The 18752-nt window shown below is 33.3% G+C and overlaps 1 protein-coding gene across 1 annotated transcript in view; it reads left to right on the forward strand.

Moving 5' to 3' along the window:
* Nucleotides 1-1002: 1002 nt before the first annotated feature.
* The window catches only part of LOC129797890 (IDLSRF-like peptide), a 122271-nt gene continuing 104521 nt past the window's right edge, over nucleotides 1003-18752 (forward strand). Inside the window, exons 1-2 of the mRNA XM_055840764.1 lie at nucleotides 1003-1214; nucleotides 1505-1647. Of these exons, the coding sequence (XP_055696739.1) occupies nucleotides 1530-1647 (118 nt within the window). The 5' untranslated portion in view covers nucleotides 1003-1214; nucleotides 1505-1529. The remainder of the gene's footprint in view (nucleotides 1215-1504; nucleotides 1648-18752) is intronic.

Raw genomic sequence — 18752 nt, forward strand, 5'->3', positions numbered from 1 at the left:
TTAATTTTTGGCCATTGTTTGAGGGCTTGGGGCCCTTCCTGGATGACATTTTCTGTATTTCAAGCCATTTTGGTGCGTGAAAATCTTTTTCCAACATTTAAGCCTGCGCCGAGATTTGAACACGAGATCTTTGTGATGACAGTCCAGCATCTTCCAGCTGCACCACGAACTCCTATAATGTATTCAAAGCATATCGGGAACCGTTGCATCGGCACACACGATATTCCAAAATGACATTCTAACAGCAGGATGGCAAATTTTACTGGCTTGGATAGTAATTTCAATCCAAATTACTATCCTCCGTTAAAATTTACTGTCTTCTAGTTAAATTCTAACATCTAATATGCGGCCAGTAAAATTTACTACCCGGATATTAGAATCTAAGAGAGGTCAAGGTAAAATCTAAATGAGGATAGTAGATTTTACCATCCGGCTGTTAGAATTTACTATCCATAGGATAGTAAATTTTAAAATGTCAAGATGGTAGATTCTAAAGAAAAGTTTCTATGGAGGATGGTATTTTCTACTATCTTTTGAGACAGTAGAATTTAAAGACACGATTTGTAGAAAATACCATCCAAATTTTTCTCGGTGAAACAATTACTGTTCGAGAAAAATTTTAATAAATGTAATCTTTCTTCTCCATTTTTTTCCGTGTCATTAAAAACGTTATGGACAATGACAATCTGTCTCTTTGTCATGAAATTCTAATTCGAGATTAAAATTTTCAAAATGAATATTAATGAATTATTAAACATGGATTTTCGCTTTACTTCTTGTCCGGAAGTTTCCAAATATGCCATGTAATTGACTGCATTCCACCCTCAAATTCAAAAATCGGGAGCTTTCGTGAGAGAGCTTTGGGCGAGCGAGAGTGAGAGCTTTGGGTAGAGAATGGTGATTGGGGAGTGGTTTCATTTGACGGCCGAGGGTTGATGGTGTGCGTGAGCGACGTCAGTCGGGGCGGCGTCGCGAGTGTCTCGTGTGTTCCATATAAAACTTTCATGCATTTCGGTGTCACATCACAGTTCAGTGTAGAGCTTTCACGAGGCAAGAGGACAACGTCAAACTGCCACAGTTTGATTTTGTGTCCTTCATTTCCTTCTTGCAACGGCCGCGAACATTCATTGACACAGCCGAAGGAAGACCATACGAGAGGACGAGGGGAACCCACGGGAAACGGTCACACAACTGTGGTTACGACCGACTTTTCGGTACGGTTTTTTTTTTTGGGGGGGTTTCACCCATCAGGATAAACTTACTAAACTTTTTTCCATTCATCCTTTGTCCACTTTCTATTTCCTTTATCCTGAATTCTTTTTTTTTTGAGTCTTCCTTTCTGTGAAGTGCGTGGAAAAAGCTTTCTTTTTTTTTTGCTTTATTTTTCGGGAAAAGCTTTTAGAGATTCTTTTTGGTATTTTCGTCTCTTTTGTTCAAAGAGACGAAGATACTTGAAGCAATCTCCTAAAATAACTAACGCTTTTGTAAAACGGTGTGACTTCAGTTCATTTGGATTTGAGTGTTAAAAGATGCCGAAATTAAGTTGGTTTACATCGTTGGGCATCGTCCTGCTGATATCGCCAACTTTTGGGATCGATTTAAGCAGATTGTATGGACACTTGGAACCACCGATGCAGAAGCGTGGGGGTAAGTCATCATCCAGAATCGTGCGTGGCTGCCCAAAATGAATGAAGTGCGAAACACAGAGTGAAAATTCGATTAGGAAAATCTACCTAAGACGCATTAACCTTTCTTCACCTCCAACAGTCAACAATTTTTTTTTGTGCTCGCATGACGACAGTTAATTTAATTTACTAAATCATCATTTACATCTCGAAAGAAACTGCCCGTGAAAAAAAAGCCCAAACATTACATCAAATGTGTATCCGTTTGAGACTCCTTTTCTCCAACAATTAACTAAGGTTTTAACGAGCAATTCCCAGATAAAGAACCAGCAACGGAAATTGAAGGTTTTTATACTTTTTACAAGGGGTTGAACTTAATTGAGTTTGCTCAGGTAAAGTCCAAAATATTTATGACCACGAAACACCTTCTCAATTTAGAACTTCCCTCCGTTCTAATCTCGATCTCAGTTCAAATTTTACGCCAATTGTTTTATTATATTGAGTAAGACCTTAAAGAGCAAAGCTATTTCTATGAAAAAGCTTAATTTTTCTATTGAGAAATTTTGGATTGAATTTCATAGAAATCTTTTCAAGATTTCTATAATGTTTTTTTATACTGAGTAAGTGAAAGTTTTCCTCCACTTTGTGAATGATTCAAAGAGTTCAAACGATCTGTATTTTCTTTTTAAAAATTAAGAGAAAATTAGAGAGAAAAGTTTCTAAAGTTCTTCATTTTCGAACTTTGATGTTTAAATTGACATATTATTGATATTTAATCATCAGAAAACTGTTTTTTATCTCTGTTTTTATTTATTTAATTTATTAAATGGGATTCTTAATCTTCTTATTTATTTTATTATTGATTTTATACTTTGGGAGTTTACTTAACATCTTTTAGATCTAATGAAAAATTATGAAAGGAGAAATTATAGACAAAGGACTACGACAACTACTAGAATAAAATCGAAAGTTTTCGAATAAACAACATAATTATTTCGGCTGTTTTTAACAAAATTTTGTAAAAAAAAGTAATTTTACCTTCCCCAAAATTACTAGTTAAATTTTAGCTTATGACTATAGACTCTCTAAATTTTAATCAGGTGACAATTCTCACTTCTGTACTACATAAAGCCCCAAATCATCCACTATTAATAACCCAACTTTTTTAAAAACGGATTTTTAAAAAGTAAACATATTAATTGGAAACCAAAAACTGTCCTTGCTAAAATGAATTGGAAAATATGAGCTTCAGGGTTAATAACATTTTTTTTCCCAGAAAAAAAAACGCTCGCAATTTGATATTCCATTTAAAAATAACACGAAAATTTTATTGATAATAAAAAACACTGAATGCATATGCTAAAATCACAGTGAATAAAATATTTGAGGATTTATTGAGGAGTGAATAACATTACATAAGCTATAAAAAGCAAAAATTCAAATGCTTTTGTTTTTTGAAAGCATCCAAATTTATTCAATAGAAGGTAAAATATTTTTAGTATGCATTGTGATGCTTAGTTGACTTCATTAATAAATAAATCGTCTGATACAGACATTGAAGCTAAGTATTATTGAAACATAACCTCAAAATGACAATCCGTGAAGAAAGACAGATTCATTAATAATAAAAGCATGAAACAGTTGCCTTTTAAAAGCAAGTTATATATATATATATAATAAAATTTGCAATACCTCAACCCTGTCACAATAAGCTGTCATGTGAAGTAATCTCATGAAATATGAATAGTGAGGTTATGCTACAAATGATTATTATGCTCTTAGGACATAACCTCTAACTCTCAATCTGTGAATAGTCAAACTTAAGCATGGCAAAATATTTTAAACTGATTTCATTGCATATTTCTCAACCTTACAGATCCATAAGCTACTTAGTGCAACGGAATAATGGATTTGAGTCTTTTACATGAATAGAAGTGTAAGAAAATATCAGCAAAATAAATTAAGGTTATGTACTATTTTTTTGGTCATTAAAACAAAACATAAAGGATGCTCTTTTCCTATCTTTGTAATGGGCTATTAAAGGCGATTTGCAAAATAAACATGTTTAGTTGTAATTTAAACTTATTCAATACAAAACCGCTCTTGAAATTTAATATCTTTTAGAATAAATTTACCACACATTATCGAGAAAAAAATAGAATAAAATTGAAATAATTTAACATTAAGAACAATTAGAATGCAAAAGTAGCGCTATCTTTTTCGCATATCCTTTTTGTAGTGTTAATAACAAACGTACAGATTTAGGTTACGTTCTTAAACTTTAATGCATATAGAAACAGAGTAGAGTAAGAACTTTTCGCCACCTTAAACTTTAATGATCTCGTAAATTTTTAAATTTTCCTCAGATTTTGGTGTAGGGACGTTAGACGTTTGAAGCAATACCTGCTAGGATAGTTTTCGGAAATTTTTGTAAATCTCATTGTAAAATATACACTTTCTTAAATTAAGTTTACATTTACTAAAGCTTAAATTAAATAAAGGTTAACTCAAAGAAATTTTAGAATAAATCACATTTTGCGTGTTGAAGTTACACTTATTCATAAATGTCTTGAATTAGTTTTTCTATTTTAGATGATCAAAAGTTCTAAGTTCGCTCTATGATATTTTCTGATTCATATCTAAATTCAGAAATTACATACAGCATTAATTAACACCTTTTCTTTAATTTTATTCTAAATTGTATCTACACTTTATTTGGATATGTGAGGTTATATTAGAGCTAACCTCAAATATCAATGCAAATTTTGAAATTAAAGTAAGAAACAAACGCTCAATGCCTATAATTCTTCAATTCTGCAATGAAAATTGTTTAAAGTATCGGGTTATATTTAGGTTAGAATAACCTAAAAATTTACATTATTTGGACATAAACCTAAGAAATTTTAACATGCGAAAAGATTTTGATATTATAATTTCAATAAAAATGACATAATCTAAAGAGGAATTAAAGTCTAGCATTATACCTTAAAAACCAATTTAAAATATCTTTAAAAGACTTCTTAAAAACTGAGATTGTACAAAGATTTGAATTTTTCGAACAAGATATAAAATTATTTATTGTAAAGGAAAAATATTTTTTAACCATAATTGTGTCATTAAATAGTGCAATTAAATAGTTTAAACTAAAACAATTTGTACTTAGTTCAGAATTTTAAGAACGGTACTTTCAATTGTCAGAAGAAAATGATTGAAAAGTCCTTTCACTTGCCACGTGGCAAGGCGTCCCATGCTTTGCGAAATGTTCGAACTCGTCACTTTGATGCTGTACCTCAAAAGTACTTTAACAACATTTACCGTTAACTGGTTCACAGATTTAAATAGTTTGATAAATTACTCGAAAGATCGTCCAAGGAGTAATAAAATTTATTTTAGAATAAAAATTACTTACGGATTATGAAACGGTTTATTACCAGTTCAGAACCGATTAGAACAGATTAGACTTGTCATAAATTCCAAGACCTTTTCAACAAGCCCAAATATGATACCATTGAGTTAGTAATACGCTCTCTAGAGCCTTTTATCTTTTGACCTTGAAAATCGTTATTATAAGAATAATTTTACGGTATTTTCGGATCTGGACGAAATATCCGCCTGGTCAATTTCTAAATGTGGTGCCTTAGGGGGTAAGGAGCATATATATATAACTCAAAATTGAGAGATTGTACTACCATCTCTCTGGGGAGTTTGAGCACTAAAATGGATGCAAATAAAGTTGAGGTGTCTGAAAGGTTATCGTTTTGCCCTAGATACCGGTTTTTGATGTTAGACCTTTTTATTAGAAGAGAATTTGGACTAGAAATGAAACTACATTGTAGTAATTTCCATTTTATTAAGAAATCGTACTATTATAAATGTTTAGCTTTTTCTGGTTTTCACTCATTAAGCCGAAAATGGTTAAATTTTTAAAAACTTAAAGCTAATGAATTAACTGTTATAATTTAAATTAAGACATTACAGTAGAGTTCCTCAAATTTGAACATTTGGGGGGTATAGATGACATTTCTCACTCCTCAAATTTGAACGATATTTTCAAAAACGTAACGGAATTCATGTGAAATGCACTTTCCGTTAATTAAGATAAACAACTTTAGAGAATATATCAATGTAATTGATTGTGAAATAAATGAAATTTGTTGCGGAAGTTAATATAAAACGATAATATTGAGGAAATACCAGAGAAAAATGGCACTCCACGCAAAACTTTCTTCACATAACCTCAAATTTTACATTTTGAACTCAACTGTCGTTCAAATTTGATGAGTTCAAATTTGAGGAACTCGACTGTATTTCACTTAAATCGCATATCAGAGCTTTTGTCACCTCTTTGATTTAGGAGTGAGACTAGATTATCAAAGAGTTTGACAACAATTGTCAAACATGAATGTCAGTGAGACCGTTGTATTTGAATCTGAAACATGTGCAATTCCATACACGAAGTCTCACAAATCTGTTTTATGTCTTTCTGGTGAAAGTTCAGTATTTGAAACATCACCTGGGACTTGTTGCTCTCACAGAAGGATATAGTAACTTTTTTCCACCACATTTCTTTGAACAAAAGATTCAAAAATTCTTCTCAAATCATCCACAGAATTTTCAATGCTACATCTGCAGGGTAAATCTGCAAAATGATTAAAATTCAGCAGAGGGGTTATGGGTGGAAAATTTCACGCTCCAATTCCGCTGTTTTAGTGGAGGTAGAAAGTTTCAGGAAAAACAACTTCTTGTAGAATCGTGACAGTTGAAAATACCTGCAAATTTTGGTAATGGATTTTCCACTCTAGTTAGAGGGAAAAGATCCATGGTTCTCCAGAGTATTACACAATTGTGTGCTTTTTTGCAGGAAATATTGCGCGAAACTCATCAAAATGTCCACAACATTGTGGTTCAGAATTTAATTGGTGGAAACATTTACGACCAACAACATCGAATGGTGCTTGATTAAAATGTTATATTAGTTTTAACAAATGACCTTTCCATGTAATTTCATATCCCTAGAACCCCTCTGAACTTTTCCCCGTAGGTTTTTTCATTGGAAAAATTCTTGCGTTGGTGTTGATTGGGGAATTGAGGGTGAGGAATGAGTATCGATTTCATTTGTTACATAAATTAGATCAGTAATTTGATTGCAATTGCACAATTTCAAACTTACGCCATATATTTTTATCAGTTGAGATGGTTGATTTTATACACAACGTAAAAAATCAATATAGAAAAATGATAAATTTTTCACCGTGGGATTATTGAAATTTCCTCCAAAACTGTCGACTGAGGAAATTGCAAAAAGTCGAATTGAAGTAACACGATGATGCTCCTATGAGTACATCGTGCAATTTTTTTCAACCATAATTTCACATCATATCTCAAAAAAATCATTTAATTTTTACGGGTATTCTGACAAAGATAAAAAAAATTAAATAAAAATTGGAAATTGCAAAATTTAAATTGAAATCAATAATAGATAAATGCGGCCTGCAGCTTTTGTTTATATTCAATGTATTTCCAATTAAATTCAACACTTGTCTGTTGAAACTGAAATATTTATGATGTTTTATAAATGATAAATTGTCTCTCTATTGCAATAATTCTGCACATACTGACACATAACCCTCAGTAACTTCAAGAGAATAAGCCCAAACTGCAGATATGACCATCCTCAGGGATTTAAAAGAAAAAGAACGAGAAAATATGAACAAAACTTTCAATAAATTCTTTTCAACCATAAAATATGAAATCCCAGAGAATTTTTATTAAACTTTTCCCAAACAGTATCGACGTGCTTATCATTTTTGTTTTGCGGCTTTTCCCTGACTCAAACAATTTTCTTTCAATTTTCCATTCCTCATGTCTGTTTTCTCATAGATTTTTTTTCTACCAAAGAGAATGTAGTATAGGTATCCTTAGAATTCTTTTGCAGTTCAGATGAAGATATTGTCATAAAATTCTTTTCATGACAGTCACAGCTTTCACAACAGACATTCTTTTACTAACTTTCTTACAACTTTTGGGACATTTTGTTGTTATTCGGCGAAATGAAGAATATTTGTGAAACTCCTAAAGTTAATCAAAAGTTGAGAACAAAGTAAATAATACAGAATTTTCATGGATTTGTCTGATCAATTTGTAAAGGAATATGTTCACAACAGGAAAGTGATGAAACTTCTTAAAAGTTTTCATAAATTAAGAAACTATCTACAGCAGATAAACTGATATTTATATTAGATACTGTAATGCAGGTTTGTGTAATCATTTAAAATTCTAACAATAATATACATTATAATGTATTGAAAATTACATAATCTTCAGGTCATGTTTATACGAGGATATTTTAATTTAAAATTTCCCTTTCGAAATAAAACTCCCATTGAACTATACTATATCATGCTTCATGTTTGCCTAAATATCGACGCATGAAATCCTGATTTCTTTACTCGAAATATTGTCGAAAATTTGTGCTTTACAGCAAAATAATGAGGAAAGTGTCCTCAATGCGCATTTTAATTACGCTTAGTCTTAAAACTCCACAATGTTTCGGAAGAAAATAGAAAGTGAGCCCAAACAGAAGTAGATTTCGATTCTCCAATAGTGTCTTGGATTAAAGGTAAATGGAACTCTATTTAAAAGTCGTTGAAGTTCGAGGAATTCAAATTCAATTTCGAATTTTCATACGAAATTTTCGGGAAAACTTTATCAATTATCAAACTAAAAAGCTGGCAAAAGAGTTACTCAGTGATTATGGAGTGATTAAAGGGACAGATAATCCTAACCGGCTTATGTAGGTGAGATTCTTAACGTGAGCTAACTCGGAGTGCATGCAAATTCGATTTGGAGCTGAAGTTGGGAGACGCCATTCAGTTATCTTGAATCAAATTCGTGAAATTATACAAATTTTGTATTTAAACCAAAATATCAAGGATTTGGATGAACTGACAGAAAAGTGTTATATGGGTGAAATGTAGACCAGAATGTTCTCTATAATTTTGCCGTAGAACTTGAACTCATCGATTACTCAGAAGCCAAGATAAGCGAGGTTTTTTGTTTCTTAACTCGTTTTTTCATCCAGAGTTCCCCAAGTAATCATTTGTTGAACTTCAACTATATCAAAGAATTGTTGTATTTTGCGGGACTTTCCATTTAAACCCCTATTTTAAGTGTCTTGGTGGAGTAGAGGTAGTCAAATTGGCATCTGAGTGATTTCAAAGCGTTATTATTGGAAAAATCAATTTTTTCACACTTAAACGGCAAAATCGGAGTGATAGCGTAGTCTGAGCGAAAAATGATGTATGAACGAAATGTAGAGACAAATGTGCTCTACAATTATGTTGAAGTAATCATCAAAATCGGTTCAGCGACAGTCGAGATAATTGAGGTTATGTGATATTGAAATTGGTTTTTCGACTGTGGCGCCCCTGGTGTTGGTCCCACGAAGTTCAAATATTCTAGAAAGTTGTAGCATTTGGTGAGATCTTTCGTTTAAGCCCTCATTCATCAAAATCGGTCACATAGAACCGGAGATATGATTTTTTGAATTTCGTGAACTTTGACCCCTCATATCTCCGGTTTTATTGAAACCACAGCGCACATACGCACCATTTTGGAAACCTCCTAGACTCGACTACAACATACTAAAATTTCATTAACTTGCACAATGCCGTTTTTGAGAAAAGTGACTTTGAATTTCGATGAATTTTGACGCTATCACAGCGCCACCTGTGGTGACTTTTTGAACTTCCATCTGAAAGTGATCATCGAGACGAAACCAAAAAGGTAAAATTTAGGTCGCTATGTTAATTAGAACCGGAGATAGAGGCCGGTCAATGTTCGAATTTTGACCCCTTATAGCTCGGGTCAGGGGTTTTAGATCGACTTAAGGTTTTTTTTGTTTGATAGGTATAATCAACGGCTACAACATACTAAATTTTCAGCCCGATGCACAATGGAATTTTTGAGTTATTTAACTTTTAAGATTTAAAAATTTTCTTTTTAATAATAGCGCCCCTAGCGGTGGTTTTATGAACTTGCGATGTTAGAAGGGGAAGTGGCATTTCACGAGAGCTTTCCAAAAAGCCTTCACTTTTTAAATTCTGACAATTAGAACCGGAGTTATGACCATTTTAAGAAATTTTTTTTGGACCCTTATAGCTCGGGTCAGGGGGGTCGGGGGACCTTAAGTTTAGTATTGATGGAAAGCTCTAAGGCCCAGCTATAACATACTAAAATTTGAGTCCGCTGAATGCCATAGGGGCGGAGCTATTGAGAAAACAAAAAAAGGGGGGTCTTCAAAATGGCGGAAGGAGGGGTGGGGGGTGAGGGGTCTATGCACCAAGTTGCAATTTTCACCCGATATATAACCTTTGCCGAAAACCGCAAGTCGATATCTTTTTTAGTTTAGGAGCTATTAAGCTCCAAAGAGCGGCCGGCCGGCCGGGAACGTAACTTAGCCACATATATATTCGGAATCAGGAAGTGGCGAAACACATTTTGGCCAAATTTGAGGTCGATCGGACGACATGAAATTTTGTTAGGATTATAGTAGGTGAGATTGTTAAGAATCTCACCTAATACTGGGGCAAGAACAGTAACCGTCGTTGTTCTGTTTTTTTCCTCACAACAATCTGAAGACCGTCACATTTTGACACTTGAGCATTTCGAAATTCGAACAGTATGTAACTTCCGACACCTTGCGAAAGTATTAAGAAGTAAGAAAGTCTCTTTTTTGGACCTTCAAATAGATTTTCGAATTTTTCAAGATCTACTTCTGTACGGAAAGAGTACCTGACCCTTTTATTTTAGCCGAGACACAATTCGATTAAAACAAACAAAAAGGAGGCTCTACCTTAAAAAAAGACACTAGAAGAGGCTTTATAAAACTCATCGGTGCAATTAGAAATACGTTTTTAAATGGTTCCTTAAAGGCTATTAAAACAAGAGTATTTTGATTTGAAATTCATCATCATCATCATTTTCAACCGCTTATCCCTATTGGGGTCGCGGGCCTATATGACATCCAAATTAGCAGCCTACGCTTATTGATCCTCCAATGGCTTGCCACTTCAGGAAGATGTTCAGGTTCGATCCCAAGGTGCTCCAAGGCAAGATTGTGAATTTGATTAAGCCACCTTGTTCTAGGTCTACCTCGAGGTCGACGCCTTCTCGCAATGGCCTGCATAGCTTTTCTAGGGAAGCTTTTGCTATCCATGCGCTGAGCATGTCCATACCATCGAAGTTGTAATCTCTCAACCCGAAGAAGCAGCTCCTAGACTCTTAGTTCCTCACGAATGGCTACATTCCTCACTCAATCTTTACGAGTGATTCCCTTAACCGCCCGGTGGTACCTCATCTCGGCAGCTTGTACTCGCGATCTTATACTTTCGGTCATTACTCAATTCTCATGACCATTGATGAGAATAGGAATGAACACAGCTTTAAAAACCGATACACTAGATCCCGGCATTATGCACATTTTCGGGACCGAGAAAAACGCGCGAAATGGCATTACGCATCGAGAAAATTTGCATACCCACAGGGGCCTTCTTTTGAATAAATCGCCGTAGAACGAATTTCGCGCGCGGAGTAAAAGTAGTTCAAACAAAAAGATTCAACTGTTTAATAGAAATCCATAACACATAGTAATTCTTGGCCAGAGTTCTTCAATAAATGGATAGAATATTTAAAAAAAAATTGTTTAATAAAAGAAATTAAAGTTTTATTCTGAAAAAGTAGCAAAATGTTTTCAATTTTCCCGCGTTGCAAAATAGTATACATTTAGGCGTATTTCAAAAGTAATTTCATAAATTGACTCCCAAAGGTAGGCAAACTTGCATAATTGTATGTGCATAATTCCGTCAGGTGCATAATCCCGAAGGACTTAATGCCGGGACTGAGTGTACCTTAGCCGAACGACTAAACTCGGTCTTCCTCACCACGCTTCCGCCAAGCTTCCTGATTACTGCAGAAGCTTGACCGATTCGCGACGATAGTTCGGTTCGGTGTGAAGCCTACCATCACTCATGAATAACACTATTACCTCCGACTTACCCACGTTCGAAATCCACAAAAGAACCAAATCGTCTGCAAAGAGCAGATGTCTCACCCTGAAATCCCCAATACGAAACGCATTTCGCCCCCGACTGCGTTCCATAGTCTTGTCCATGTCCTGAAAAAATTTACTGTATCTGTACTGTATTTACTGAGTCTGTACTAAAAATGAAATGAAAATCTTATAGACGTTTTTTTGTTTGTTTAGATATTTCTAAATGTTTGATAAAAATAGTGTACTTTAAAATTCTCTATAAAATAGCGGATCCATCTGACTTTCAATTTTAGTCAAGACACACAGGGAGATTTTATCTCCGGAATAAACCACTTAAAGAGATTTTCTAAGCCTTACATAAGCACAGTGGAATCTGTTTCGAAAAGCCCCTGTTTTAAAATAGATCCTTTTGGGAAAATATATTTAAAAATATATACTTTTAAAGTCATGTCTATAATGACTCCGCGGCACTGATAACTTAAATGTTGCTTAGGCAAAGTCCACATCTTCCTTAAACTTCCAATATACAATGCAAGCATTCACATTTATGCTATTACCATTAAAGTACATTATTAACAGATAATATTATTAAATTAAGAACATTTTCTATTTATTTATACATAAAAATGTGTCGATTTACATTTAAAAAAATATCTGTGAATGAATATCGTGCAATTTAACAACTACATAAGTATTATACCTAGAAATGAATTTCTTCTGTGAAAAGCTCTCTAGAGAAAGCTCCTATTTGTCGTGCAAATGAAATGTTGCGACCATAAGCAAATTCCCAGGAAATTTTTTTTATTTAACTTATAGAACGCATTTTCATGACAGACGTGACCATTTTATTGAGAGACGCATGTCTTCTTTTTTTTCCATTCACCAAGTGTCGCAGTATAAATTCTCAAATCGTAAAAAAAGCACCTTAATAAATTGTGGTGCTGTGTTTTATGTCATCCCTAAACACTTTCTTCCTTGTCTTCCATTTCACTATTTCACGTTTTTTTGTCTACCTTAACTTCGGGGGGCTGTATTATATAAGAAAATATGCTGAAATTGTGGCAATTTCTCTGTTGTACACTCAAACATAATTTCTCACACTGGGAAGAAATATACTGAATTCTAGAAGGATGAGTCTCTTCTACCACAAAAAATCTCGACGACTTTGAAATTCAACACAATACACCTTCGCTTTCTAGAGCATATAATTGTGTTTAGAGTGACGCGATAATTTGCCTAAACAAGATAGTTTAACGATATATAAACTCTGACGTTGTTTTTTTATCAATAAAATATTATAGATTCCACTGAAACAAAGCTTTTATATCTTTTTATGAAGTATTTTTAAGTAATTTTTCAATTATACTTTTATACCAGTTATTGGACCTGAATACTCTTGTTTGACCAATAAGTTATTTCGAAAAAGTTAAGATTATCTTAAAAAAGGGAAGGGCATTATGAGAAAAATGTGTACACCACTTCCACAACTTCCTTCCTTCTCAATTTTCTTTGGTATTTACACAATTTATATGAAAAGTCCTCAAAATCTATATACCACTATTACCAGTATTGAATATTCGTAATTTGACTAATGCCAACCTGAAAAATTTTAAACAAATTTTGTATACCGTGTAGAGGTTTTTGATCAGTTAGCTAAGATTCTTTACAATCTCAGTTTCTGCGGTCCGAGGTGAAATCCGACCTCGTCTGATCGATATCAAAATTTGCATGTAGGGTCGGATGAACGTCTCTTCGACAGGGAATCCCTATTGACACTTTTGTCAAAATGTTGAAAATTATTGAATGTATCTAGTAAAATATAAGTACAGTAGACTCTCGCTTATCCGTGGACTCTTTTTCCGGGTGACATAAAAAAATCCATGAGACAGTTGAATTTTAAAAATTTTGTTGACATATTTTCCCCGTTTTGGGTTTTTTTGTTAAAGCAAATGTGCTCTATCTACTGTTAATTCTTTCTCATTGTAACTTTTTTAGACAGTACGCATGTTTAGAGAGAATGTCGATTCAGTCAGATCAGAATTCACTCCATAAATTTGCAATGTAAACAAAAAAATCGTTAGATTTCAAACAATTTGATGTGTATCACTCTCAAAATCCGTGTGACATTTCGGTCCCGTTCCACGGATAAGCGAGAGTCTACTGTAATATAACGTTTTTTCTGTAATATACCTTTTTACTATAAACAGAGATGTTCAAATTTCACATCCCAAATAGTACAGAGTAGGGTGTCAATAGGTGCTGACACGAGTTCTTAAAGTGTCAATAGACGTTCCTTTAACCCTACATGTTTTGACTCTCATCGATCACGAATATTATACCCGTCAAAATCCGATTTCCGTGGCCGTTCGGCCAGCCAATTCTATGTAGTACAAACGCTTCTGGCAAGAGAACAGAAAAAGATATCGACAAGCAGCAAACGTAAAAAATATCGGGTGGATGACATCAGATGTTGATACCAGGTCCCCCCTTCTCTGCCATTTTGGAACACCCAGAAATTTTGTTTTCTTAATAACTTAGCCCCTATGAAATCAATCGGTCTCAAATTTTAGTGCGTTATAGTTGGGCCTAAGGACTTTCAATAAAAAACTTAAATTCTTAATAACTTAAATATGGCTCTCAGTTAGGTTCTAGTAAGGTTGTTTGTTCTACCGAAAGAATTCCTAACAAGTGGGGTAATTGAATAGCATGATCTAATGACTGGCTATCGATATCGATTATCTCAATATCAGCCCCGCGGTTCAAGGAGTGTATTAGATTCGAGTTTGTTATAAAATTACCGCAAAATAATCCTTCTGGCAGCCCCCCTAAATGACCTCAACTTCTGTAAAGTGTTCCAAAAAGCTTCCTCAATGAAACATTTACCTCATATACAATTTGAAAATAAGTTTTTCGACTTCGAAGCGCTTCATGGAACTACAATTGTGTATTTCTTTTTTGAACATTACCCTTTAAGATTTAGTTGGTTGCATCAACCGTTGTAGTTGCCTCTTGCGTGAAACGCTGACACAAAAGAAATGCAGTTACGACAACTTTATTTCTCGTAACGATCAGAAGTGGCACATTTTGCGTTGATTTCACAAGAGCACTTAGGGTAAGTGTGCCAAATTTCGGCATAGTTGCATGCAAGCGTCAAAGTCTCAAGTTTGAAATGTAATATTTTAAATTAAAATTGATTTTTTTGTTACTTTTTTTATAAGGACTGTTGCTTGGAACCTTGAAGACAGTTTATCGTCTTTATTTACTATAAAATTATTCTTAATACATTTTAAGATGAATAGCTTTGGTGCCCTATTTCGGCCACCTTCATTCTCATAGTTTCTTGCCCTTCGGGAATTCTTCCAATATTTTTTTCACGTCATCTCGTTTGTCGAAGCTACATTTTTGTTATTCTTTTGCATTGTATATGACCTCTAGAGTACGTAAAATTTAAAAATTCATAGAAATTCGAGGAACAAAAAAGGTGGCCGAAATTGCAAGCTGGCCGGAATTTGGCACACTTACCCTATTGTTCACAAAAAAAAATAAAAATAAAAAATATAAATTAATAACTTTACGTACCGGTAATAAAAAAACATTTCTCTTCACTTAATTTTATGCATACATGCTGAATGTATGCACTATCAATCACTAAAGCACTATCACGTCAATCTCAGATATTATTTTCCCCCAATTTCTGGTAAGACTGACTTGATACACTCAATGGAATTGTCACCGAAGTAGATAGGTGACATTTTCCACAAAGTAAATTATTTGTACTTGAAAATTAAAATAACTTCTATAAATTCAATGAAATTACATTCTTATCAAAAAAAAAAAACGATTCCCTCCTATTCTAAATTAATAAAATAAAAAAAATGTTTTTTGCTAAAATTAGGGGTATTCCATCTCGCCCGCACTTTTTTTGAGTGCCTCAAAACGCAAATTTTTTTAAATCTAATTTTTCGAAATGATTATTTTCATTTAGCCTTTTCTAATATTGATATCTTAAATCTAGAGTCTTCAAATGACATACCAATGAGATTCGTATTTGTCTCGCATTAAAAACATGTCCACAATATTGAATACAAAAAAGGTGTTCCATCTCTCCTCGAATGACTATATATGCAGAACTTTTCAACTTATATTGACATAAAATTATAGCAAAGAATAGTGAATTAATGAATTAAAAAAGTAAAATATTAATGAACTACCTTGTGAACTACCCTTGGCTTTTATAGTACTATAAGTACATACATATAATTGTATATTGTTAAAGTACCTTGGTTGAAGAGTGAGTTTTCTTAAATTTTCAAAAAGGAGCCTCCTAAAGCTATCTCCTGTGGCTTTTCTCAAGAAATATCTGTCAGAAATGGAGGATTTCTCTGTAGGAGGATGAGTGACATATCGTCTTCCCCATCGAAATTTACACGGGCTGGGATGATTCAAACCATTCCAAATGCTATTTACATTTACTGAGAGTATCAATGTCTCTATTTCCTTCGTGTTTGCCTGAATTATTAAGAAATTGTGTGTAATGTTCATTTGCAAATTTTCCTCGTCGTCGAAGGGATAAAATGTCTTCCTGATGGATGGGAAAATTTGAGCAAAAAATTTGCATGATCTCCCCCATGAGTCATGCAAATTTCAAATTAATACACCAAGCCCCTCGAATCACCCACTCTTGTACTGTAGGTTGGTTTTTGTGGGTAGCATGAGTCACTGACTCCAGTAAATTCTGATTAAATTAGTGAATAATTAAAAAATGCTCAATATGGGTGTCTTGCACTCGCTATTTGTGGGAGCGGTGGCTGGTTTGGGGAAGAAAAATCCCACAAGACATTAATCTTGTTGCAATTTACACTCTATATTTTGCCCAAAGTTATATTTTGCCACACTAACTTTTGCTATGCAATTCCCGTGATGGTATATGCCATACTGTTTATGGTCATGTAGTCTGAAAAACTGATTATATCCACCCCAAATTTGCTACATAATGCTCTCAATTTCCCATGGATTTGGGCGGTGTCAGAGGGATGTATAATAAAAATAGCTCACATTTTGTAATAAGAAGATATGGATATAGAGTTTGGTAGAAGTTGCAGTGTAACGAGTTTGCTTTTGCCACAGTTTTCTCCCACAAACTTTATGCAAATAATACTAGGAAAATGTCCCGTGAAAAGAATTGTTCAACGGACTTGAAATTTTACCCACCGACAATATATAGTTTAAAATACTTAGTATTCAGGAGAAGCTGTACCAAATATTCAGGGACAAAGAGAAAAGAGAAGAAGTGAAAGAATCCTAATGGAAAGTATGCTTAATTTTCATTTATCGAGTAAAGTCTTGTTTTATTAGCAGAAAATTCAATTTCCACCGTAAATTACTCTAAATTTCACATTTCATTCACATTTTTAATTAAATGGCAATATAGAACTCGTTCCTAGCTGCTTCTACTCTTTTATGATCTTGCTTTTGGTATATGTTAATTTAATTTAAAATATAATATAAATTCTTGGTCTTAGAAAATTTATGGAATATTAGTTCCAATAGAAGTTTCTCGACTTTTTTCAAATACACCAGAATAGAGAATCATAAAACTTTTTTTAAATGATACAAATAAATTGGTCATTAAAAAATAATAATTAATGTTTAATAAAACATTATGTACATGTAATTAAATATTTAATCCCATTAAGTATATAATATCCATCGCGTTTTTTCTGATTGGTGGACAGTTTAAAAGCATTCAGCACTTCAACCAATCAAAAAAAGGGACTGGACTAAAAGGCTTATTTTACAGGATAATATATTTAATTACACGTGCACAATGCGCACGAAAAAATAAATAAAATTGTCGTCATAAATACGTTACAGTCAGTGAATAATCAACTTTTGGTTAGACTGATGATATAAATTAGTCCAATTTAAACAATTAGCAATAATTAACAATGTATGTACGAACAACGAAATTCTCTGTGTTGTCCTTTTTGCAAAAGTTCACTGACGATTTTATTTGTTGGTTTAATTTTGAATTGAATCAATTATTGTTTCCAATTTTACATTTTTCAATTAAATTTGACTTTTGAAATATAGTGTATTTTTAGTGACAATAAAAGTATTTTTCGTATTTCGATAATAAAAAAATTAAATTGAAATTACATTAATTTTTTAAATAGAACGATTCAAATACATGATTATAAAACCATTTAATTTAATATAATATATTGCCCTTTGACCTTAGACTTTTAAAAAGTTGCAAGACACAACTCTGGTTTAATCCAAAAGTTGACACTTCTGCCTTGGGCAATATTGTTATCTGAAGTTTAGATAAAAATGCTCTGAAAGAAAAATAAACTTTTCCAACAATTTCTAAAACAAATCAGCTGCACAGCACAGAATATAAATCGAACAACTCAAAATTTTACATTCTTTTCTTATTTTTTGAACAGTCATTGACACTCTCTATCTTCCCTCTTAGAAAGTTAATCATCCCTAAAGTTTAAGGGTTTTTACAGGGGCATGACATTTCCTATGTTTCCCCTATTTTTCTAGCGAGCCGAAAAAACTTTTGAGTTTATTAGGTGTTTTCTGTCATTGTAGAATGAATTGGCAAATAATACTAATAGAAAATAAAAGCCAATTTAATAAAAAAGACGCAACCGAAAACCCCAAATTGGCAACCTACGTAGTTTTGGAGATATCTCGTGAAATGCATACGAAAATAGGGGAAAATTTACACTAAAATCGCTCGCACTTTTCAGAGCTAATGTCACCCCCCTGAGTTTTTATATCTTCCTTATGCTTAGCATGAAACATTTCAACTTGAAATCATTCCCTTTATAAAGTAGATAATATCGAGTTGTTTGATTGTATGGGCTTCAGATCTAAGGTTTAGGCAGTTTAGCCATACGGCTTAACTTTTCTAATTCCTTATCAAGGAAGTTTCTAGGGAAAATATTGACTAAAGATTGGAGTTTGGATATTAAGGGATAATAACCCATTAGGTTTGGAAAAAAAAAACATTTAAAATTGCTTGTACTTTAGGAGTTCGAGTCCTTGGGAAACTTTTGAGTCTA

This window comes from Phlebotomus papatasi, chromosome 1 (assembly GCF_024763615.1).
Source record: "Phlebotomus papatasi isolate M1 chromosome 1, Ppap_2.1, whole genome shotgun sequence".
NCBI classification, from domain to species: Eukaryota; Metazoa; Arthropoda; class Insecta; order Diptera; family Psychodidae; genus Phlebotomus; species Phlebotomus papatasi.